The sequence below is a fragment of the Danio rerio genome, chromosome 6 (assembly GCF_052040795.2).
Source record: "Danio rerio strain M-AB ecotype USA chromosome 6, GRCz13ab, whole genome shotgun sequence".
NCBI classification, from domain to species: domain Eukaryota; kingdom Metazoa; phylum Chordata; class Actinopteri; order Cypriniformes; family Danionidae; genus Danio; species Danio rerio.
Genome location: NC_141026.1, coordinates 14,784,729 through 14,810,000, shown reverse-complemented (window position 1 = coordinate 14,810,000; position 25,272 = coordinate 14,784,729). Strand labels below are relative to the sequence as shown.

At 37.0% G+C, this 25,272-nt stretch overlaps 2 protein-coding genes across 16 annotated transcripts in view; one reads left to right on the top strand and one right to left on the bottom strand.

Annotated features, from left to right (window-relative positions):
• Positions 1-18,797, top strand: part of desmb (desmin b) — a 21,864-nt gene extending 3,067 nt beyond the window's left edge. For 3 of the 8 annotated variants that reach the window (XM_087256113.1, XM_087256114.1, XM_087256115.1), the window contains 10 exons: positions 1,369-1,501; positions 1,594-2,208; positions 7,869-7,929; positions 9,478-9,573; positions 10,228-10,389; positions 13,257-13,382; positions 13,457-13,677; positions 16,181-16,224; positions 17,283-17,371; positions 18,390-18,797. In XM_087256113.1, coding sequence (XP_087112239.1) covers positions 1,625-2,208; positions 7,869-7,929; positions 9,478-9,573; positions 10,228-10,389; positions 13,257-13,382; positions 13,457-13,677; positions 16,181-16,224; positions 17,283-17,371; positions 18,390-18,431 — 1,425 coding nt within the window. In that variant the 5' untranslated portion in view covers positions 1,369-1,501; positions 1,594-1,624 and the 3' untranslated portion in view covers positions 18,432-18,797. 8 annotated transcript variants of the gene reach the window in all.
• The window catches only part of tmem198ab (transmembrane protein 198ab), a 263,787-nt gene that overhangs the window by 157,764 nt on the left and 80,751 nt on the right, over positions 1-25,272 (bottom strand). For 7 of the 8 annotated variants that reach the window (XM_087255782.1, XM_087255785.1, XM_087255786.1 and 4 more), the window contains 2 exon segments: positions 23,843-24,045; positions 20,261-21,766 (listed from right to left, as the gene is read on the bottom strand). The exons of the other annotated variant lie outside the window; for it this stretch is intronic. In XM_087255782.1, coding sequence (XP_087111908.1) covers positions 21,611-21,766; positions 23,843-24,045 — 359 coding nt within the window. In that variant the 3' untranslated portion in view covers positions 20,261-21,610. 8 annotated transcript variants of the gene reach the window in all.

The following is a 25,272-nucleotide window of genomic DNA, read 5'->3' as shown; positions in this document are numbered from 1 at the left end:
GTTTGTTTTAAACCAATACTGGTCAAATATGCAAGGAAAAACCAAACATGGGTTTAAAAAGTGTCATTTAAATCCAATTAAAAAAATGTCCTCAAATTTGTCAATATTTGAACCAACATTGGGTTATGACAGCCCAGTATTTTAACTAAATTAAATAATTTCTCCAATTGATCAAGTTCAACCCATTATGACCGATACAAGTGTTATATTAGTATCATTGGAAAAATATATTTGTAATAATATGATATTTATTTGTCTGTTTTTCATTACTTAATTTTTTAATGTCTATGTATTTTTATTAATTTGATTTTAATTTCAGGTGAGGCAGTGGCGCAGTAGGTAGTGCTGTCGCCTCACAGCAAGACAATCGCTGGGTCGCTGGTTCGAACCTGGCTCAGTTGACGTTTCTGTGTGGAGTTTGCATGTTCTCCCTGCCTTCGCGTGGGTTTCCTCTGGGTGCTCCGGTTTCCCCCACAGTCCAAAGACATGAGGTACAGGTGAATTGGGTAGGCTAAATTGTCCATAGTGTATGAGTGTGTGTGTGTGGATGTTTCCCAGAGATGGGTTGCGGCTGGAAGGGCATCCGTTGCGTAAAAACTTGCTGGATAAGTTGGCGGTTCATTCTGCTGTGGTGACCCTGGATTAATAAAGGGACTAAGCCGACAAGAAAATGAATGAATGAATTTTAATTTCAGTTGTTACTCAATATATTAACACAAAAGTAATGTAATAACAAATAATCACATATCAAGTTGTTTCAAGTTAAAGAAGGTGAAGTTTGTTGATCCTTCATAGATGGCAAGGTTCCTGCCTATTCCAATTGAAGCCACTGAAAGCATATAGTCTGCTTTCTGGATGTTTACTTGGTATTTTTCTGTACGTTTAATGAGTCAGGAACCCTGCTGTACTGTATATGGAGGATGAGAGAGCTCTCAAATTTCATCAAAAAGATCTTAATTTGTATAATGAAGACGAACGAAGGTTTCAGGGGTTTGTAATGATATGAAGGTGAGTAATTAACATGATTACATTTTTTTTTTGGGTAAACTAACACTTTAACTATTATAGCCCTGGTCTATATATAGTACATTGAAAGTCAGTGAGGTCCAAACAATGTTTAATTTTCATTCAACTAAATAACTGTGGTGATAAATTACACTCTTGAATCTAATAAGGACAGAATGTATGAAAATAAAAACACTGTAAAAAGGCTGGGTTCCACACAGCTGGTTTGTGTTGGGAAAACATGAAAGAATTAAGTTAACTTGTTAGTTTACAAAATTAAATTGGTTAAATTTAAAACAAATACGTTGTGCTAAAACCCTCAAGAATTGTCTTGTTTGAGTTTATTTTTCGGCTCTTTTTCAGTTCAAAGTCAGTCTAAAATATGATTCCAAGACAAGAGCTGGGACAGCTGGTCAGTAAATGAAAGATTGGCTATTAATGATGTATTCGACTTATGATGGAGAAGATGTTATGAGAGAGTGAGAGCTGGACAGAGGTATAGTTTGGGGCTGGGAAGGAGGGGGCAGAAACCTACAAATAGCCCCTGATGAGCATGTCATGCGCTCATTCTGTCTCTGTCCTCTCCAGAGGGTGTTAGTCTTCATCTGATCGCTCCAACATGAGCCACTCTTATGCCTCCTCATCCTCCTCTTCCTCATACCGTCGAATGTTCGGTGGTCCTGGCTACATGACGCCACCAATGTCCCGTGGTGTGTTCGGCCGAGCCTCCACTGGTGGGTCGGGCAGCTCTCGGGTCAGTTCCAGAGTCTACGAAGTCTCCAAGTCGTCCACTTCTTCTCCTGGATTCTCCGGTTATCGAGCGTCCTCCTACAGCATGCCCAACTTGTCTGCAGGCTATACTCGCTCTTATGGTGGGATGGGTGAGACGCTGGACTTCAGTCTGGCTGATGCCCTCAACCAGGAGTTTCTCCACACACGCACTAATGAGAAAGCTGAGCTTCAGCATCTCAATGACCGCTTCGCCAACTACATCGAGAAGGTGCGCATGCTGGAGCAGCAAAATCAGGTGCTGGGGGTGGAGGTGGAGCGGCTGAGGGGACGGGAGCCCACACGCATCGCTGACCTGTATGAGGACGAGATGAGGGAGCTCAGGAGGGAGGTCGAAGTGGTGACCAATCACAGATCACGGGTGGAGGTAGAGAGGGACAACCTGGCAGATGACCTGCAGAAACTGAAACTCAGGTGAGATGCGTGAAGAGTGAATACTGTAAAATAAAAACCTTCTGGTCTGGCTGTTTTAGATGCGTCTTAGATGTTTTAGATGTTAGTTTCAGTCATCTATTAAATTAGCTAGTGCGCTCCAAAACAGTGACAAAAATTAGCGTTTAGAAAACAGAAAACTGCATAAACATGCAAAGCTTGTAGTTTCTTACTTATGCCTAAATGGATCAACGATTTTTTAGTCACCTTACACTTCAGACAGTTACTTAACAAATCTTGACCAGTCGAATGTTCTCTAGTATCTGACATGTCCCACACTATACATTTGTTTTTCATTTGATGCACTTGAGCTCAACACTAGCAGAGCTGTGATAAAAACAAAATGCTATTGGCTTTTTCAATGGGAGGAGCTACTCTATGTACCGCCCTCTGTTTATTTTTCAGTTAAGATTATGTCAACCATCCAATGAAAAAAACACATTTAAATAAGCTGGCAGCTAAACTCCTGCTTCACTCTTCATTATAAAGGTTCCAAAATGGGGTATTCACAACGATGTCATAGAAGAACCATTTTGCCACGCAAAATTACCATAGTATTTGTTTTCCTACTATGGAAGTCAATGATTACAGGTTTCCAGATTTCTTCAGAATATCTTCTTTAGTGTTCAACAAAATAAAGAAACTCATAAAGGTTTATAACCACGTGAGGGTGAGTAAATTTTAGTTTTTGGGTGAACTATTCCTTTAAAAACATTTTAATGATCAAAAAAAAAACTATGCAAACTAAGAAAAAATGTTTTGTGTGTAGAAGTTTTTTTTTAATGTTAAAAGGTTCTTCACTGAAACATATGCTTTAAAAAATAACGGTTCTTTATTTGCACAGACAGATCCAATAAGAATGTTTTAACATCCATTTTACCATTTCATTTTATTAACATGCTCTTAACATATAGTGAATAAAATGTTTCTTTGCTATATATATATATATATATGTGCCTTTACTGTATGAGCACTGTGCTACGTCCGACAGATTGTACTATTATGTTTTTCGTTTTCTTTTTCATTCTTTTACAACCTATTTTAACTCATTTAAATTTGTTTTTATCTCTTTTTAATACTTTTTTATTGTCTGCATTTTATGTTCCTAAACTTGTCTTGTTTATTCCTGTTTATGTAAAGCACTTTGAATTGCCACTGTGTATAAAATGTGCTATATAAATAAACTTGCCTATATATATATATATATACATATATATATATATATATATACAAAATTGCATAAAAGGCTTATAATGCGAAATAAAGATGAGATTACATGAATAAAAGACAGATAATGAAAACTTCAAGCAATTTGATACAAGTATATACAACCTCAGAGACGTGCCATCATTTTCCTCTTCAAAGACTGGGAAGCCCGTTGCAGTCACATTGGAAAACCAACACGTGTGTCCGAGAATGCCGGGCGATGCGCGCTTATCCCACAGCTGAGCTTCCAATGTTTCAGCAAGAAACCCTCACCTTTATAGTCAAAATTTGGGTGCTGGCCAAAGGTCGGCCTAATAGGTAAGAGAGAAGTGTGAGTTGATCAGGCCCACCTCCACTCACAGCTAGTTGCACATTATGTCTGATTACAAAGCACTAATTTGAGGTTTGTAGTGTCAGCATGATTATCTAGAGTCAATATTCTACCTCCTGAAATTTGGAGAAAGTTAACCTTAAGGTCCGGAGACCCTTCTCTGGTTATTTGGTCATGCCTAAGTGTCAATATTTTACCACATGAAATTTGGAGAAAGGTGTGAAGTTAACCTTAAGGTCATGAGACCCTTCTCTGTTCATTTGGTTGTTTGTTGAACGCAACAGAAGAAAAACAAAAAATATCTCATTTGTTACATGCAGATATACATCTCTTCAACCATCTATTCTTGTGTATTCACATTTTTTATCTGTTTATAGATCGTTCTAATAAATATTAAATATATAAAATATTGCCAATGCCTTCTGTCAATAGATTACAATAGCGCCAACACTAGAAATCAGTAAAATAGAAAAAAGTTTCCAAAATAGTTTTCACATAGATGCTGAATACAAGAACCATTCTGGGTTCAGTGGAAAGTTCCTAAAATAACCAATTGTTTGATGATCTAAAGAACCTTTTGTTAGTGTAAATTAGGATTGGGCAATGTCAACCAATTTGGCATCGTATGTAAAACATCGCGAAGGATGATGGCATCGGTGAATTAATTATTTACAAATAATTAAATAATTCATAACGAATTTATTATGTGTAGCCTACTGTTTCTACTACCTGACCCACATGGTCTTTGTTTTTAGCCATAATCAAATCATAAACAGATAAAGATAAGTTGCACATAAATGACCACCTGTCAGTTACCTTTTTCCGCGGGACTCTGACATGAATAGGCAGAGTGATCTGTGTCATTATAATGGCATCGACAAACTTGGTTGGTAAAAAAAGGTGCACAACCAACAGCAACCAACCAACAGTATCTGAGGTTTTCACTAAAATTACTAAGTTCAAGCGTGAAAGTGAAAGATTGAAGCAGTGTACTGACGCTATGACACGTTACCTGATAGATAATGTGTGTGTGTGGTCATGTGATGTGCGTTTTTAGTGGTATAGTGTGGACAGAGCGCTGTATAAAAATGCTAGATGATGCTCCAGTGTGGATGTGGATCGTTTTCGTTTTAAAATACCATCTTAAAAATAAGATGTATTAGTGTAAACGGGGCCGTGTGTATTTTTCGTGAGCGGGTTTGTGACGGGGGTGGGGGATTCCGATGCAGCATCATGATGTCCATCGGCGATGGACAATGGCATCGTCTATCGATCCAACCTTTTTATGGAGTATTAAGGTTTTCAATGGAGCCACTAAGAGTTTCTCAATTCATGTTGTATATGTGTATGATACTGAATGCCACATTAGAGTCCAAATTAACATATGTTTTTACAATAGATATGCAATTTATAAAATGAAGTTTACATTCTTGCCTGAATGAAATTAATCATTTGAAAGATCCAGTGACTTGTTTAACAGGACTTGCTGCCATCTACAGGCAACAAAATATTAATCTCACAATATTATAATAAAATATTAATCTTACAACATTATTTATTTAATTGGTTTCCTGAATATCACTTCTAAGCAGCATCAAAAACCTTCATAAACTACACTTTTGTTACACCGCGCACACACTCGACCTCCATTCCCTGCTTTACTTTAAAAAATGTCTAGAAAATGTTTCTTTGTTTGAGTACATTATTATGACCGTTATCACTTTTAATATACATTAAAGGTGCAGTATGTAAGGATTGGTATGGGTATGCTGACACCCAGTGGTTGAACTAGGTATTGCACTCCTGGTTCAAAACACACGCAAGCACAAGTTGCCAGATTGAGGACACCAACAGGGGTCCGTTCTTCGTACGTGGATTACTCAGTTAGCTGGATTTGGATATTGACGATTTGACACTTTCCAGGATCGTTTCGTTCTTCAAAGCTGATCCGAGAGTTGTTGTCATAGCAACAGTTCTGCTAGGTCAAACCTGATGGGGAGCAGGTTCAATTCATATAAACAGGATTAGATCGGCTCAGTTCAAGCAAAGATAATACAGAGAGTATGTTCTGAATTCTGATATTTTCTTACAGTAGTAGTTATATACACTTGGGAAAAAGGAAGCCTACATATTTTTTAACTATATATATAAAGTTATAGTCATTAATAAAATAAATTAAGTTATACATATTAATAAAACTTATGCAATATGCACCCTCGAAATGAAAGTACAAAGACTGCCACATGGTGGTGCAAAGAGAAAACTTATTAATATGAACTTTTTAGATCGCTTTAGTACAAATTGTGTATAATAGAAATGCACAATATGTGACTCTTTTTTTTAAAGCAATAATACATATGCGGTCATAAACATGTTTTGATAGTTAATATGCCAGTGATTTGATGCTTCACAAAAGTTGCAGACGCCTTTACCAATATCAAAATGCTTTTGTAAACAACCAGTTATTCTTTACACCGATTAAAAACGGCTACTATAATAGAGAAAATCTTTTCTAAATGTAGAACTAAATACACTGATTTGCATTGAAATACATGATGAATACACTTGACACATGAAAGTGGAAAGCCACTCACAACAAATGTGGAAGGTTATTGCATGTCATATTTAACAAGCCGTTTACTGCTAATTTGATGTAATTTTGCTCACATGGATAATTGAATATTAATCAGATGATGTCATTACGCTGCTGTGCCGTTGCATTGCTGATCATGATTTCGAGGATCAATAGATCTGTCCTTCAAAAAACACGCAGCGATCTCAGATCAGTTTATCCAGACATTCTGATCTTATTGGCGAACTTGTTTGAAGAACCAAATTAGCGAGAGATCAGTTATGAAGATTAAAAGATCCAGGATCTGCCAAATCATCTTAGATCATTTAAGCGAGGTACGAAGAACGGACCCCAGGAGCGTGCCTGACTATCCAGCTAAAGGCTTTTATTTCTTGCAGCTGAACACCAGAACTATGACAATGATCACCTCAGGTGCTTTATTCATTGTTAAATGCTAATAATGCGAGTTTGGCATTTATTGCCATACTACTGAAAGCAGCAGCAGATAGTTCACCTCAGATCTTAAAAAAAAAAAAAGTGTTTGAAACTGAACTTTAGAACTGTGACAAATACCAGTGATTCAGCATGTACATTTAATAATGTTAAAGAGGTTTAATATGTATTAATTACATAATAAATTTTACCATTTCGTTGTGAGTGCAGTCTGTGCTCCTGAATGGCTGTATTTAAATGTTTCTGTTTTGTTTCGTCTGCTACAAACAGCCAAACTGCTTATCACTGCAAATCTAATCACTTAGCTTGTTGTTAATACACAGGGTTTTAATGTAACCTTCTTACCTAATGTTTACATTTGAAAATATTTATATTATTTGCTTATTAATAACCACTTCATGTGAATCCATGTCTCGATTCGGAGGCTGCTACGGTCCATCGGAGGTCTTATTTCGGTCGTGGACACATACTTTGAGAGCCTACCTGACTGACTGAATGAAATGCACTGTTTTCCACCAAGGCAACCCAGGGTTGGCTAAACTGCCAGTGGGGAGGTTAAAGGGACAAAGATGACATTCTGGACCGTAATGAATATGTTCAAAGCAGAATATCTGACTTCAGCATTGTTTTTCAGATAAACAAGAAGTTCATTTAGCATGTTCACTTAGAATCTCTATATAATGACTTAATGAGTGATTTGCACAGCTGTTACTGACTAACGGAAGAATTTTTACATGTTCTTCAAATTGCATCTCTCCGCAGTGACCAAGCAAGCAAATATTTTTAAACATGACTTTCATGGAGACTACCATTTAATTACTCACAAAATACAATGTGGTGGCCTGGAGATGTTATTAAAGGAACTGCCTTTATAAAGAAAGCTATTGTGCTCTGAAACATATTGTTTACAGCAGCCTATTCCTATTCAGGAGTTAGTCAGCCGAATAGTGCTGGCCTTCCTCCATCTCCCAGAGGGAAAAGCATTCGCGTGAAGGTTGTTTTAAACCTCCACTCTATAAAAGGAAAGGAAAGAGACTGGCTGTAATAAATATGATATACACGACTCTTCTTTTTCGACAGGCTTCAGGAGGAGATCGCGCTGAGAGAGGAGGCTGAGAATAATCTGTCTGCTTTCAGAGCTGTGAGTGTCCTAAACCAAAACCTACTGCTCTTTTGACTTTCACGTTTAAAGTAGAAAGACTTTGAACTAAAACCTTTGAATTTTGAGATTCTGTGCATTTTGGCTTTAATAAAGTGTTTTTCTCCTGCAGTCTAATGTAAGAAAACTTCCAACACATACTTTTAAATGTTTTTAATGCACTTTATCAATTTGTGTTTGTAGTTTTCAATCACAATATTATTTTTTCCTGCATTAAGCCATAAATCTCCACTTTAGCAGCACTTAAATACACCGAACTCCACATCTGTTATGAAGGTACAAAGGTCTACAAAGAAATACATACATGATAGAAAAAAATGCTTAATGTATTTAATCAACTGGCCAATTGTGGACAGTAGGCTAAGCTTACTTCACTTCTGTATTTAAGTCTATTTTTAAGTGTCTGTTACCAATTTCGTTATCTGATTTCCTGCATAAAGCCGAGTAAGTAAAGTAAGATTCAAGTTTTTTTTTTTGAAGGGGAGAAAAGATCTCTGGCTTAGAGACTAAATATTGTTTTTGTTTGATACTTGAATCACTAAAAAGGAGTTTCCAATAAAACGACTCCCTGATTCAAATAATTCAATCAGAATGAGTCTCCAGTAAAACAACTCAGAGATTCAGATAATTCAGTCAGAAAGAGTCTCCAGTAAGATGACTCACTGATTCAAATGATCCAGCCAAAAAGAGTTTTCAGTAAAACGACTCGCTGATTTTAATAATTCAGCCAGAAAGTTTCCAGTCAGACGAGATTCAAATGATCCAGTCAGAATGAGTCTCCAGTAAAACAACTCATGGATTCAGATAATTCAATCAGAAAGAGTCTCAAGTAAAATGACTCACTGATTCAAATGATCCAGACAAAAAAAGAGTCTCCAGTGAAATGACTTGCTGATTCAAATGATCAAGTCAGAAAGAGTCTCCAGTAAAACAACTCACTAATTCAAATAATTCCGTCAGACTGATTCAAATAATTCAGTCAGAATGAGTCTCCAGTAAAACATCTCAGTGACCAAGACAATTCCGCCAGAAAGAGTCTTCAGTAAAACAACTCACTGATTCAAAGGATCCAGTCAGAAAAGTTTCCTATAAAACAACTCCTTAATTCAACTGATCCAGTTAGAATGTAAATCTTCTCACTTATTCAAATGATCCATTAAGAATAAGTTTCAATTAAAGATTCACTGAATTTTTGCAAACTTGTCTGAAACTCATCTATTCTTGTCAATTTAACAACACTAATAGCCAACTATTAAAGTACTTTACACGTAATTAAAAATCAAGAAGCCTGCTTACTCTGAGTCGAGTAAAACTGAAAAAGAAGACTTTTACTGGAAGGATATTTTAATAGGGTATCTGTACTTTTACTCAAGTGCCTGATTTGTTTACTTTGTCCACTACTGCAACTGGGGAAGTTTGGTGATGATAACCAGTAGTTAGTTGAAATAACTTTTTGTACCGTACTCACTTGTCCTGCACAGAACATTAAAATATGCAATAGTTTTATTATGGTGTCACATGATTACTCAGGACGTGGATGCTGCCACTTTGGCCCGTCTGGATCTGGAAAGACGTATAGAGACTCTTCAGGAAGAGATCGCCTTCCTCAAGAAGATTCATGAGGAGGTCAGTAAACGTCCAGACGTCATTTATTTTGTTCATTGTCAATGAAAACCTAAAATGTTGTTATATTCACAGTTTTTCATCATTTTAATAGGCCTACTATACTCTGATAATAACCCGTTTGTTCAATTATTTTGGTTTCATATGTGGTGTCTGAATTTTCATCAGCCATTACTCAAAACGTCAAGGTCAAGTGACCAGAAATGTTTTTGTTTTTTGAAGGATTGAAAGATTTTCAGTCTGTTATATAAATAACTGATTTAACTAATTTAACTAACTAAATAAATTTTTTTCTCTAAAAATAAGTAGCTTCTCTGTATTTTTTAAAAAACAAGCCACGCCCACTATTTTCTCATTTAATATTCCATTTCTTTAGAAACTGCATCACAATGTAAAAAAAAATGGTCGCAGCTTTCTAATTCATGCAGACTTTAATTACAAGCTATTAACTTTGTAATGGAGTTCACCTCAAATTAGAAAGTCTAGCTTTCAGAGCTGCATCTGTTTCTAGATTACACAGCTTTTAAATACAGAATGATATGCTTGTTTCAGGCCCAGCTGTTTGTGGATGTGTATTTAGTCCTATTACCAGTAATGCTGTGCTGCTTTATTTCAAGCCTTTATTACACAGCTTTTTTTGTTGTTGTTTGTGTGTAGGAAATCCGTGAGCTGCAGGCGCAGATGCAAGAGACCCAAGTCCAAATCCAGATGGACATGTCCAAACCAGACCTGACCGCTGCCCTGAGGGACATCCGTGCCCAGTATGAGGGCATCGCTGCCAAGAACATTGCAGAGGCTGAAGACTGGTACAAGTCAAAGGTGACTAAACACGAAAAACATTAAATATATTATGCAGCATAACGGTTTTCAACGGTTTGATTTTCAACCCTTTATCATAAGGTTTAACTGGTTAACATTAGCTAACTCTATTATTCAACATGCTCTAACAATACAAATACTTAAAATACTTAAGAACAATAATTTCGCCACTTATAATGATTCAATACACTATTAAAACCAAAATCTGCATCAATAAAAATGACATGAAAGTCCACTTTTGATAACTTTATTCATTGCTCTGTGAAGTTTTATTTATACCCACTAGATGGCCGAATGTTACACATATGTATGCACTATGCAGAAGAACATTATATTTTTTGTGTTTTGCCTTTGTACAGATGAATTGAATGTTACACTCAAAAAATATATATATATATTTTTTGCCACTTGTTGAAACTACTTAAACTGAGCTAAATCATCACAATTCATGTGACTTTGGGACAGCTTAACTGTTTTATGTTTAATCTACTCAATTTTGTAAAAATACAATTGTAAACTTAACTTGTGTTAGAATAACATGAAGGAATTGTGTGGAAAACAGCAGTGTAGTTTGGTCTAGTAATAAACTGGTTGATGTTACTTTGCTTTCACCCATTGTAGAAAAGTGAAACCAGAATGTCTTCTGCTATCATCTTGTGTCTATGTCATTTTGAGTCTGAGAATGTAGTGCAATGCTGTAAACATTTTTTTTTGTTTGTTTTAACTAAGACAATTAAATGTTTTTAAAGATTTTCCATACACTGTCAAAATTATTAGTTGACTTTATTTAACAAGGCGAGTAAACCTTTTGCCTTAAAAATATTAAGTAAATGAACTATGTGCATAACTGTAAAAATTAAGTTCCTCCAACACTCAAAAAATAGATTTGTGTTGGGACAACATGAAGGAATTGTTTGGAACCCAGCATTTATTACAGTGAATCCCTTGACCCTGAGACCTTTATTCATTTTCCAAACACAAAATGAAATATTTCAGATGAAATCAGAGAGCTCTCTTATCTTCCATATCCGCTTGTTAAGTCGTGACGTATCGGTGACGTATGAAATTCTGTTTCTGGGTCCAAGCCACTGCTCATTTGAATTGAGAAAATAATCTCAATATATATATATATATATATATATATATATATATATATATATATGAGAGGGGGGGGGGGGTGGTGTTGGATGGCAGAGGGGTGTAGCGGACGAAAGTGAAGAGCGGGTGGTTGTCGTGTACAAAAGAGAAGACGGTTGGGGAGTCGCAGTAGAAAGTGAAAGTGAACAGCGGACGGGGGAATCACACATTAAAGTGAATTTTATATAAAATCATAGTCTCTGGGGTTGTCGCATCACAAAAACCAACATTTTAACAATTAATAAAAAATTCATCACGTTCTAGCCATCTGATATTAGGCAGGGTTGTATATATTGTGATCATGATTTTCGAAAGTATTAAATCGCTTTGTAATTGTTTATTATTTCCATTTGATGAGTCTGCCCATACAGTTTGATATAGCGTTTGGACCCGAAAGCCGCTTCATGTGACGTCACACTTAACAAACGAATAGCAACATCTCAAGATTTCCAAGAATAGGAATCAAAAACACTGTCAAAACAATCCATGTGACTTCCCCTGTAATCATACGAAGCTCCAAGAACACTTTTCTGCACCCAAAAAAACATAGTATAAGTATAAAGTAAAAATCCCTTTGTTCACCTATATCTTCCATATCAAATGAGTGTGCATGTTTACTACAGGCAATACTATTCTTATATGCCATGCTGCTAACTCTAAAAACAATACATCATTCTGCCTGTAGTAAATGCACACCCTGACTTTTGAGAGAAGACAAAGGCAAACAAAGTCTATTAATCGCGAGTGATTTACATGTTAAGTCAATGCAAATATGTGAAAAGACATCCTGTGGCACATCAAACGTGCAAAACACTCAATTCTATCAAATCGTTGAGTTGGAAAATCTGAACTTTAGCGGATATTCATGCCTAGTTAACCAATCAGGAGCTTGCTCTCATATGGGCTTGATTATGACGTAGTGCCTGTTGTTGGTGTCCCGAGGGGAAATCCTCTTGCCAACACTGGAAAACATTTCATCAAACTGGGCTCTGCTCAATCGGAAGCACTGCTGAAATCCTCCATCATCCAGGTATAGTTTCTGGAGGAGCTGATGAACTCGCAGAGCTGGGTGCACCTCTGAAAGGATGTAGTGCACTCAGACACAGCGCCGAATGAATATACACTGTTTTTCAGCCTTCCTTAAGCACATAAAGCACAGCTACTCTCTCAATAAAATCCATGTTTTTGCTATTTAGCAACGAAGCTTGAGTCACCTGGCTGACAGAAGCCCTGCCCATCATGCAAATCTGCGTCTATTGTCAAGGGAATTTGATGCGCGAATGAAGCAAATTTGACGTGCAAATAAAGGGATTAAACTCAAAAATGTTCATGCATACATTTACGCGTAAATAATGTGATTTATTCGTGCAAGACGTGTCTGGTATGATCACAGCATATCAGTTTTGTTTTGCCACACAAAAGTGTTCTTGGAGCTTTGTATGATTAGAGTTTATCCGCTGAAGTCACATGGTATGTTTTGGCAATGCTTTGGGAACATTGCTGTCAATGGATAATGAGAGAGCTCTCTAATTTAATCTAAAATATTTTAGTTTGTGTACCAAAGATGAACGAAGGCCTCAGTGGTTTGGAATAATATGAGGGTGAGTAATTAATAACAGAATTAATTTAATTTGGTGAACTAACCCTTTAAGTTATAAAAAAGGGGGAATGAGAAAAGGAAAAAAAAAAAGAGCAAAACAAGAGCAGCTCATCTCTATTTCCCTCATCAGGTGTCGGATCTTAACCAGGCTGTGAGCAAGAATAACGAGGCCCTGAAACAATCCAAGCTGGAGACGATGGAGTACAGACACCAGATCCAGTCTTACACCTGCGAGATCGACTCCCTCAAGGGCTCTGTATGTGTATCTGCTGCGGGACGCATCTGTTTTGCTCTTTTGCAGCACTGACCTCTTTCTCTCTCGCTCTGCAGAACGAGTCTCTGATGAGGCAGATGAGGGATATGGAGGACCGGCACGGCCGTGAAGCAGGCGCTCTTCAGGACACCATCGCCAGGCTGGAGGCGGAGATCGCCAACATGAAGGACGAGATGGCGCGGCACCTGCGAGAATACCAGGACCTGCTGAATGTAAAGATGGCCCTGGATGTGGAGATCGCCACCTATAGGAAGCTGCTGGAAGGAGAGGAGAGCAGGTACAGATAAAAGCACAGGGATCTACCTGTTTTGAATTATATCCAGCTGCAGACCCGCACTAGTTTCAGGCCGTACCACTAGATACAGGCTGGGCTAAACAATAGTTGTGTAATATAGCGGATCAGTCGCGATTTTGTATGATTAAATGAGCTAGCCTAAGAACGTATTTATTAATTCCTTCAGCCTAAACCCTTATTTATCGGGGGTCACCACAGTGGAATGAACCACCAATTTTTCCAGCATATGTTTTACACAGCCTTATTGTACTGGGAAACACACATACACTCTCGCATTCTCACACACACTCTACAGCCAGGGATTAATTTGTGCCGGAACATGCCAGATCCGGAACCTCTAAAATCTGATCTGGCACCTGATTTTACCGATCCCCCTTTTCCCCCCCATCCGCTCGCTGATCACTTTTCCTTTCTTTCGCAACTCCCTGCTCTTCACTTTCGTCCTTTCGTATGGCTGACATGAAACTTTTGTTTTGACACAGGTGTTGAGATCCCAAAGTGCAAGTGTTTCAGAAGACTTCATCAAAGCATGATCCGAAACACCCAGGTCACGTGACTAAGGTGATTCGAAACACCCAGGTCACATGACTAAGGTGATTCAAAACAGCTAGGTCACATGACGAAGGTGATTCGAAACACCCAGGTTACGTAAATAAGGTGATTCGAAACACCCAGGTCACATGAAAAAGGTGATTCAAAACACCCAGGTCACTAAATAAGGTGATTCAAAACACCCAGGTCACGTGACTAAGGTGATTTAAAACACCCAGATCACGTGACTAAGGTAATTCGAAACACCCAGGCCATGTGAAAAAGGTGATTCGAAACACCCTGGCCAAGTGAAATAGGAGATTCGAAACACCCAGGTTATGTGACGAAGGTGGTTCGAAACACCCAGGTCACATGACTAAAGTGTTTTGAAACGCCAGGTCACGTGACTAAGGTGATTCAAAACATCCAGGTCACGTAAATAAGGTGATTCGAAACACCCAGGCCATGTGAAAAAGGTGATTCAAAACACCCTGGCCAAGTGAAATAGGTGATTCGAAACACCCAGGCCATGTGACGAAGGTGGTTCGAAACACCCAGGTCACATGACTAAAGTGTTTTGAAACGCCAGGTCACGTGACTAAGGTGATTCAAAACACCCAGGTCACTTGGAAAAGGTTATTCAAAACACCCAGGTCACTTGGAAAAGGTGATTCAAAACATCCAGGTCACGTAAATAAGGTGATTTAAAACATCCAGGTCACTTGACAAAGGTGATTCGAAACACCCGGGTCACATGACTAAATCGATTAATTTCAGAAATGTTTTGAGACCTGGTGAATCTGCATTTGACTGTCCAGGGTCAGAAAAAAAAATGTATCTCATGTAGCGTGTGCACAGCGTAACTGTGCTGTCAATAGCCCTGTTCGAATCCCAACTTGTACAAATACTCTGGAATTATGACGATGTATTTTTAATAATGTAACTTTTTTATGACCAAAACAAGACATATTTATTAATAAAGTGTTCATTTGGATCTTAGACCAATGTTAAAACAAAATGCTTTACAAAAACAGAGCATTTAAAAACTAACATCTATAGTAGCACCCTGGATTTGAACCCATGATCTCAGCATACTAGTCTGGAACTCTCACCGCTTCCCTAAATCACTTGAAATCTCAACTCTACAACATGAGGCATAACCGCTTAATTTCCTTAACTGTATTTATTATTATTTATTTTTTTTTGTGCTGAAGCTGTTCTAGAACAATACATTAAAATGACCACTAGGTGTCACTGTAGAGACAGGTTTCGAAACGAGCAGTGTTTCATAAAGGCTTGCTTTGCCCTCTCAATTCCTGGAGGGCCGAAAAACTCAATTCCTGGAGGGCCGAAGCTCTGCACAGTTTAGTTCCAACCCTGCTCCAACACACTTACCTGTAGGTTTCAAACAAGCCAGAAGGACTCAATTAGTTTGATCAGGTGTGTTTAATTAGGGTTGAAACTACAATGTGCAGAGCTGCGGCCCTTTTGGAACTGAGTTTGACACCTGTGCCTTAGAGTAACCTGTTATGTTTTATTATTGTCTACCCCAGGGGTGTCCAATTCTATTCCTGGAGATCTACCTTCCTGCAGAGTTCAGCTCCAACTGATCAAAAACAACTAAGTAGGATTTGAAAGAGCACTTGGTTATTAAAGACTGGCTAGTTTGATCAAGGTTGCAGCTGAACTCTGCAGGAAGGTAGATCTCTAGGAACAGGATTGGACACCCCTGATCTAACCCCCTACAGTTATAAAATGCATTTATAGTACTGTGTCACAAAAATACACTATATGTATGTGCACATTCTCAGTAGCTGCAGTCAACCAGTTCACAACGTACTGTAAGTCTCTTCCACTTGGAAACCTGGATCCAGTGGTCTGAATCTAGTGTGGCGTGAAATGTGCTATTATTGGGGTTTTGGGTGTTCTGATGTCATTTTATCTTGTGTTTAAGGATTGTGATGCCCATGCAGTCGTATTCCACTATAAGCTTTAGAGGTAAGATGGAAAGTTTATTGTTAGTTTTATTGGAAATGTTGTTAAAGTGTTGTGTCAAGGGCCGCTAGGAGGCGCTGTATGATGTTGATGTAATTAGTGATACTCTGCGTTTGATTTTCTTTCCTTTCAAAAAAGGAATTGAACATGCTGATTTAAATGAGTGTTAAATACAGTATAATTGAATATAATTATGTAACTTTTGGTGCTTTTTTAAATTATTACTTTTATCCAACAATGATGCATTAAATTGATCATAATTGCAAGACTACATTGTTACTATATATGAGCAATATCACACGAGTAGCAGTGCGATATGGCTGCATATCACCACTGGTGGGAGTCGTGTGATGCTTTAGTGCCCCCACCAGTGCCGATATACAGCCATATCGCACTGCTACTCGTGTGATATTGTGTTTATACAACAGTTTGATGGCATAATTGTTTATTCAATAAAAAAAAATACCAGAAATAACAATTATCAACATTTTTAACATGAGATGCTGTAATACTTATTATACTATAATAGTTGATTATATTAGTAAATTTTAAAAATGAAAAACTCTAAAGCAAATCGTTTAAAAGTGATGTAACTTAGACTATTTTTAAATGATCAAAATATAAAATAAGATTATTGCACCTGAGCTAACATGAACTAACAATAAACTATTAAAAAATAAATATACACAAGTATAAACGCAATATATTCATACAGAAAACTGATGTTTTATCTTGTATTACTATTTCACAAAATATTGAACTGTTTTTCTGATCAGATAAATGCATCATTGGAAAAAGAAACTCTAAATAAATATATAATTAAAACAATAAAATCTTAATGTCCTCAGACTTTTTAATGGTAGACTACACAACAAATGAGTTTGCTGCTAGTTAAAACTACTTAAAAAGAGCTGAGCTTTATTTGGAACAAAGCAATTGTTTTATGTTCAATCCACTTAAATATGTAAAAACAATAGATTTAACTTAATGGATTTGTGTTAAAACAACAAAGGATTTGTGCAGAAGCCAGCATTGATACTGTGTAATATCATTTTCATCAGAGACGAGCCCAGAGCATCAACAGAGAGCGTCTGAAATGCACTCAAAGAAAACGGTCCTGATCAAGACCATCGAGACACGTGATGGAGAGGTGTGAGGGACACACACACACACACACACACACACACACACACACACACACACACACACACACACACACACACACACACAAACACACAAACACCTTGTAGATTACAGGGACACCCATAGATAAAATATTTTTTATACTGTAAAACACCCCCCCCAAACCCAACCCTTACAAAAACCAAAATTTTGTATTTTTAATCCTTTTAATTTACAAGAACACATGAAATGTCCTCATAAACCATGTTTACATTTTATACCTAGCATGTCCTTATACACATTTGTGTTCTTATAAACCATATAAACTGCCCCCCCCCCCACACACACACACACACTCTCTCAGGTGCAGTTTTCACAAGTGCGTTTTTGTTTCAGAATGAAGACACTCCTCCTCCAGACTGGTGTTTTTAGCATATTTCTGAAAATAACATCCAAAATATACAGCCTAAAACCCATGTGACCATTCATGCTTACTGGGCATGTGCATATTTGCCACCATCTGATCTGTCCAGTATATTCAGTATATAATGGTCAACATAATTAGTGCTTGATGAATTGGCAAGTAATACTCAAAAGTCCAGAAGGCCAATCAGAGAGCAGAAGTCTGCAATTCAGTCGATCTACACTGAAAAAGAACAGCAGTGTTTCTGCACACTGTCATTTACACTAGAGCAGAGATGCCCAAATTAGGGCCTGCCAGCAAAAGGTGACCCATGGTTACCTTTGATTTGGCACACCAACCTAACAGAGAAGTGATGGACAAATGCAATTCACAACTGTAAACAAACCGAAAACACATGTGAAAACTGTACACAGATATTTTTGTTTAGTTTGACATTTTGTCTCAAAATAATTAATTACTCTTTATTTTGGCACAATAAAACAAATTTTAAGTTTAAATAAAAGATCTGATTAAGTATGAACTCCAATATTGCAAACCATTAAATGAAACGACATTCTCTGCAGGAATGATTGACAGGAAGTGATGTTGCAGTGCATTTAAACCAGTCTGCTGCCCCCTACAGGTGGTGAGTGAATCTACACAGCACCAGCAGGACCTCATGTAAACCTCGGACCAGCAGCTGCAACCAAACACAAATCACAGAAAGATCCAAATAAAAGCTATAGGATCATTTCCTGTAGTTCTCTTTACATCCTACACACATACAAAAAGTGATACGAGCACATCTGCATGAGTGGGTCCAGTAGAGATTCCTTTCTTTTCACTTTGTTTTTAGTTCATCTAGTTACAGTACATACGTGTCAAGTTTGGAATGAAGGTGTATTTGAAGCAAGTTTTAGATGAAGCAGAAAACGTAATATTAAAGAAAAAAAAGTGCAGTAAATGAAGAGAACAGAGGCAGAAGACACAAAGAAAATTGTAACAATGGTGCCAAATATAAGCTCAAATAAAATGACTTTAACCAACATTACGTTATTGTGTCTCATCTCTGTTTGTGTTTGTACATCTAGAGCAGGGGTGCCCAAACTCTGTCCTGGAGAGTTTAGCTCCAACTTGCTTCGACACACCTGCCAGAAAGTTTCTAGTATACCTTGAAGGAGCTTGGTTCAGGTGTTTTATTAGGGTTGAAGCTAAACTCTCCAGGACCGAGTTTGGACACCCCAGATCTACAGCTATGGAGAAACATATTAGAATTTTTTTTTTTTTCTTAAGAGACTATTTACATTCTCAGTTGCTCTTGACTTATTAGGTATGGGATTTATTTGTTCAAACTTTTTCCCCTTTATAAAACAAAATTCAGAAAAAAAAAAAAAAATGTATTGTGTTTTGTGAAAATTAAAATAATCCGGGCTAAAACAGCATTAAAAATATTAGGTTCAGAAGAAACGTCATCAGTAGTTACAGAATAAAAATAAAATGAGATTCAAAGAAACTGGAATGTATTTAACCGGTTTCTTCATAATTTCCACAGCTGTAAAGGAGAATAAAAAACACCTCAAGCTATGGAGGGTAAAGATTTAGGACACCATTTAAATTTTCAGTTGCTCTGGATTTTACACCTCTGGATTAGGTGTATTTTTTGTTTTATTCTATAAAGGTTTTAATATTTTTTTTTAAAAATTTGCTTTTCTTCTCAAGATCATTTTTTTTTTGTCCACCTCAAAAAATAAAATAAAGATAATTCTCAACACTTCTGAACTTCATATTTTACAGTAAAAAAACACCTAAAGCTACAGAGAATTTATTATTTTTTTTTAAAGAGACTGCATTTATTAGGATTAACTTTTATTTATTCTATAAAGGTCTTATAATTTTTCTTCTTAATATCATTTTTTAATCGCAAAAAAATAAATAAAAAATGTTGAACACTTCTGAACTTAAAACAACACTATTTGTGTTAATTTATGCAACAACCTCCTCCCCAAAATTAGTTTTAAATTAGTTTAAGTTCAGAAGAAATGTCATCAGTATTTAACAGAATAAAAATAAAATTAAAATCAAAATTAAAATTAAATCCAAACAAACGGATTTTTTCTTTTTTAAAGTATTAAAAAACCCCTAAAGCTAAAGAGAAAAATAATTGAAAATATTTTTAAGAGACTATTCAAATTCTCAGTTGCTCTGGATTTAATAGTTACATTTTTTGTTTTGTTCTATAAAGGTCTTTTAAATATTTCCTAATATCATTTGATTTCAATCCAAAAAATAAATTAATAAATCCTAACACTTCTGAACTTAAAACAAAAGTATTGTCTGTTAATTTATGCAACAACCTCCTCCCCAGAATTTAAGTTTAGAAGAAATGTCATCAGTAGTTAAAGGAATAAAGCTAAAACTAAACCGAATTTTTAAAACTGGTTTCTTCATATTTTCCTGTATAAAAAAAAGCACAAGAAATAAAGTCAGATGAATCATAGATGACAAAAGACGCAGTGATTTCACAAAGTTTACCATAATAAGCAGGCCCATACAAACACATGCTGTTGTACAGTGTCCCAAAAAAGAAAGAAAGAGTCAATGTCAGATTGTCAAAGGTTTCATTGCATGTGGACTTCCCGTCTTTAAGACTACACTCTGTTATAAGACAGTAAATGATAAAGAAAAACATGACTGAATGAACACACAAATAAATACCACCATTTATCCACCAGCCAGGACTCGCAATCCCTTAAAGAAAATCAATTCGAAGTAAACAGATATCTAATAAATATGAGGCCATGTTGAAATGGTTATACTAAATATGCATTGTATGTACACAACATAGATTAAAAACGAAAAAGTGAGAGGAAGAAAGAGACACCACAGCTTGTTTCAGTTGTTTGTATGAAGACTGAAAATGATGGTGGTTATGTCATGCAAGTTTTGCCCCAAAGGATCGCGGGGGTCTTTTTTTAGTTTTGCTCCTCAGCCATAATCACGTCCCGCAAATGCTGACTTGCAAACTAGTTTAACACACTGCAGTGACTGAACAGTCATGGTGACGTCCCTGTTGCGCTTTTCAAACTACGTCCTCACGATTCATAGTGGTCCCCCACCCCAAACCTTCATTTGGCGCTGTCCCTGAGTATCATCTTCCCTCTTTCCGTTGGCTTCATCACCAGGCGTTCAGCTCTGCGTCCCAGAGTGGCTCTGATCAGCAATAATATGGCTCTTTGCCCTACAGCCTTTCTGAAACAAGGCTAAGGAGGTTAAATTCTCCTGAGAGGGAGTTTCTCACTGGTGTCTCCAAGGCACCCCTGCTTGACGTTTTTTTTTTTTTTTGGTACGGTCCTGGGCCAGAAAGCGGGATCTCACAGTACAAAAACACTGGTGCTGGAATCCACGGACTTTACTATGACACACTTTAAAATGGGAGTCAGCATTAAGAGAACGAAGACGAGATTGAGCACCGACTGATGAATTCGTCACAAACGGAAACGAGACATCGATGAACACGAATTCACCACACTGAACGCTTCGACAGAAATGGAGCCCAGTTAGTTTAGTTTAGTCGATAGTGGTTTGTATAGTAAGTGAACAGAATGCCACACTTCAGGCACATGTTCGGGTAAAGTGTGTTAGTGTTATTGTGTGTGTTTGAAAGCAGCTCTTCGATACAACCGTGGTCTCAGAATGAGGCGTCCAGTATTTTAATAGTTACAAGTGCTTGAATTGTTTGTTTATTTGTCCCGAATGGTGAGGGGACCCGAGCCTCTGTGCGTGCGAGACTCCGGGTCAGGTCAGCACCGGATTTGTGTTTGTGTGTGTGTGTGTGTGTGTGTGTTTATTTGTAAGTAAGAGTGGTCAGACCCGGACGTGTGGTCCGACCCCAGCAGTGAGCGGGACGGTGGAGCCACAGTCATAGTCCATATCCACACTTGTGTGGCCTGAAGGCATCAGTCCACCTACTGGATAAGCACGACCATCCACCTGACGGTCCCGGAAACTCTGGATATAGCTCTGTTGGAGAGAAAAACACAGAGTTGAAGTCATAATTATCAGCCCACCTGTGTATTTCCCCCCCAATATGTGTTTTAAACTTTTTTTACAACACATTTCTGAACATAATAGTTTTAGTGACTATTAAGTGATTTCTTTTATCTTTGCCATGATGACAGTGCATAATATTTTACTAGATAAATTTCAAGATACTAGTGATCAGCTTAAAAGGTGCAATTTAAAGGCTTAACTAGTTTAATTAGGCAAATCAATGTTTAATGGTTTGTTCTGTAGACAAATTGAAAAAAAAATATTGCTTAAAACGGCTGATTTCGACCCTAAAATGTTTTTTTTTATATATATTAAAAACTATTTTAATTCTAGCCAAAATAAAACAAATGAGACTTTTTGCAGAAGAAATACTGTGGAAAAATTCCTTGCTCTGTTAAACATCCTTTGGGAAATATAAAAAAATGTATATATAAAAAAAAAAAAAAAAAAAAAAAAAAAAATTCTCAATAGGGTTAATAATTTAGATATAATAATAATTAGATATAGACAGATATATTCAAAATTTTACTGCAAAATATATATATTTTTAAAAAATGTTGGAAACAAGCTTCCATAGAAGCCACAGTGTAATTGTGGTTTGCATAAAAAATTGTATACATTAACAGGTCTTCTGTGAGTCAAGTCACCTTTACAATGTAGATTGTCAACTATACTCACACCTGTTAAACAGCAGTTCCTTTATTATTATTATTACAACATAGTTCCTTGCTATATCAGCCTAGAAAATGGCAACTTATTTGCTGTTGGTCTAAGCACATGGTGTAACTAAGTCAAGCGAATTTATCAAAACATTTTTGTTTTGAGCAAGATGCTAATGGTCTAATCAGATTTAATGGTTTATGCTAAGCTACGCTAAAAAAAGTTCTTACCAGACACAAATATTTACATTAGATGTAGCCTACCCTATTGTTGTCTATTGGAAGGAATGAGTAAATGGAGCCACCATTTTAGTACAGTGTAGCGCTCCTTTAAATGAATGCGGGACCAAGGTGCAGTGGAGGACTGTGGCTATCCAGAGCCAGAGATATACACATATATCTATGATTGTAAGTTTTCTTGGTGGTCAGTTAGTAATTATTATTATTTTTTTAATTACGAATAAAGTTTTTCCCCAATTTTTGTTTAGCGGAGAGAAGATTTTTTTTCAACGCATTTCTTAACATAATAGTTTTAATAACTCATTTCTAATAACTGACTAATTAATTAATTATTATTGTTTGTTTTTGTGTGTGTGTGTGTGTGTGTGTGTGTGTGTGTGTGTGTGTGTGTGTGTGTGTGTGTGTGTGTGTGTGTTTACAGAAGAGCGAAACTCAAACAGTCCCGAAACAACTGGATGGTGAGGGGATGATTTGAATGCAATTAAATACAACTACACTATCATAGAAATTATTTCAGTGTTTGAATGGCATTTGTTTTCACTTTCAATGTATTGTTTTTAGCCACAAGCTCCATTATAGCCATGAGACGATAACTGGTTTCAAGGTTTACCTTTTTATGACTATTTTATTTAGTTTTTTAGGGCAACAGTATCTCCAACAGAAAAGGACCACCTACATCCAAACCTACTTGTCAGCCCACGATTCAGGAGACATTTAAAAAAACAGAATGGCTTATACACCGACAACCAAACCAATCATGCTATAGACCTGAACAGTGCAGTGGCTTACTTTATATCCAAAGAAAACTAAGTTATCCAAAGATGCCTTTTTAAGTTGTTGTGTTTTTGAACTAATGATTTATTTGAACTATTTAGCCTGACATGTTTACAGGTACAAACTATTTCAAATGTTTCTTAAAATAAAATATATTGTGTTCAATGGGGGAAAAGTAGTAATTTTTTTTTTACACAGACATTTAAAAAGAACACTTTAGCAGTAATCACAATAGCGTCATACCGTGATATTTCTACCTAAGCTTATACCATCAGAATCTTATGCCTACTCTACTACTGTCCCTCCAGTATGTATGCGTGAATAGACTGGAGTGCTGTAGGTTCGCATGTGGAGGAGGTGTATGTGGACTCACAGGAGAAAGCACGTCTCCATCGAAGCGTCGTATAGGGTTGGGTTTTCTGCGGTAGGCAGGCTCCGGATGCAGAGCTTTGGCAGCATGCGTGTGCTGTGCGCTCTGCGGCTGCTTCCTCTTCTTCTTCCTGCTGCTCTCCCGCCTCTCCTCTTTCTGACGAATACGCATGAGCTGAACCCGCCGCTGCTGACGACTGATCATCACTGACAAACAGACAAAGACCAGCATTAACACGCATTTTGAACATTATAAGACATTAAACTTCACATGATCATGTTGTAGATCGTCTCATGTTCGTCTCTCTATACAACTAAAGTGAATGAGAGTGTGTGTGAATAGGGATAGCACACAATGGGTTTTTCTGAAGTCATAATTCATGTGATGAAAATGGTTTTATTTCATCCAGATTCACCATTAAAAGACAAATAAAATAAGAAATTAATTCTAAACTGTGAGAAAGTCTTACCAGCAATAATCTAAACTGTGAGAAAAGTACAAACAGAAAGTTTATTTCTTGAAAATATGTGATGCAATATGTTTTTAGGAATCGCAGAACATTCTCACAACTGCATGAATGGTCTGCCTAGCGTAGACTGCAGGAATTAGTTTGCTTTATTTGAGAATAATAAATTTCGTAACTGAACTAAGGTTAATATCTTGTTGTTTCAAGGGGTTTCCCTTCCTGCAATTTTATAGGGTATTTTATAAGAGTGCTTATAATATTAATACTCACAACTAACTTGTTAACAAGACTGTAAAACTTTATAAGCCACATTTTAGGCATAATAACAAGATTTTAAAAATGCTTTCTCTTTAAGGTTGTAAGTTTTCGACTCTTCTAAAGCATAAAAATACTTTAATACGTTTGAAGATATATAAGAAACATGCTAAGTGAACATTTTTGTTTATCTGAAAAACAGGCAGACTCGGGTACGGTTCACATGTGCGCACCTGAGTTCAGAAGACACGTTTACACTAGCTAAACGTACCGTACTATGACGTTAAACGAACCCGGGTGCAGACCAAAAGTGGACTAAAAGTGCTAGTGTGAGAGCACCCTAATGCCTAGTTCAGACAGCATGATTTTAGCCCCGATTTTGTCTCGCCGACAGGTTTTGAGAAATCGCCGACAAATGCCTGAAATCACAGGCAAATCGCTGCTCGTGCACGTGAGTGACAATCACACAGTATGAACTATCAAAGAAGCGATCTGAGAGAATCGCCGATGAGTCGCCGATGCCTGCGAGATATTTGGTGTGCTAAATATCTGGAGCTGTCGGCGATTCAAATCATGCCGTGTGAATTGAGTTTTGACTGAAAATAACATCGGCGATCGCCTACAGCCAATGAGAGAGCAGCATTCACTTGTGTGTGCGTGTGTGTGTATAACTGCTGCAGGCCAGCGGGAGGCTGGGGGAGAAGTTAAAAGC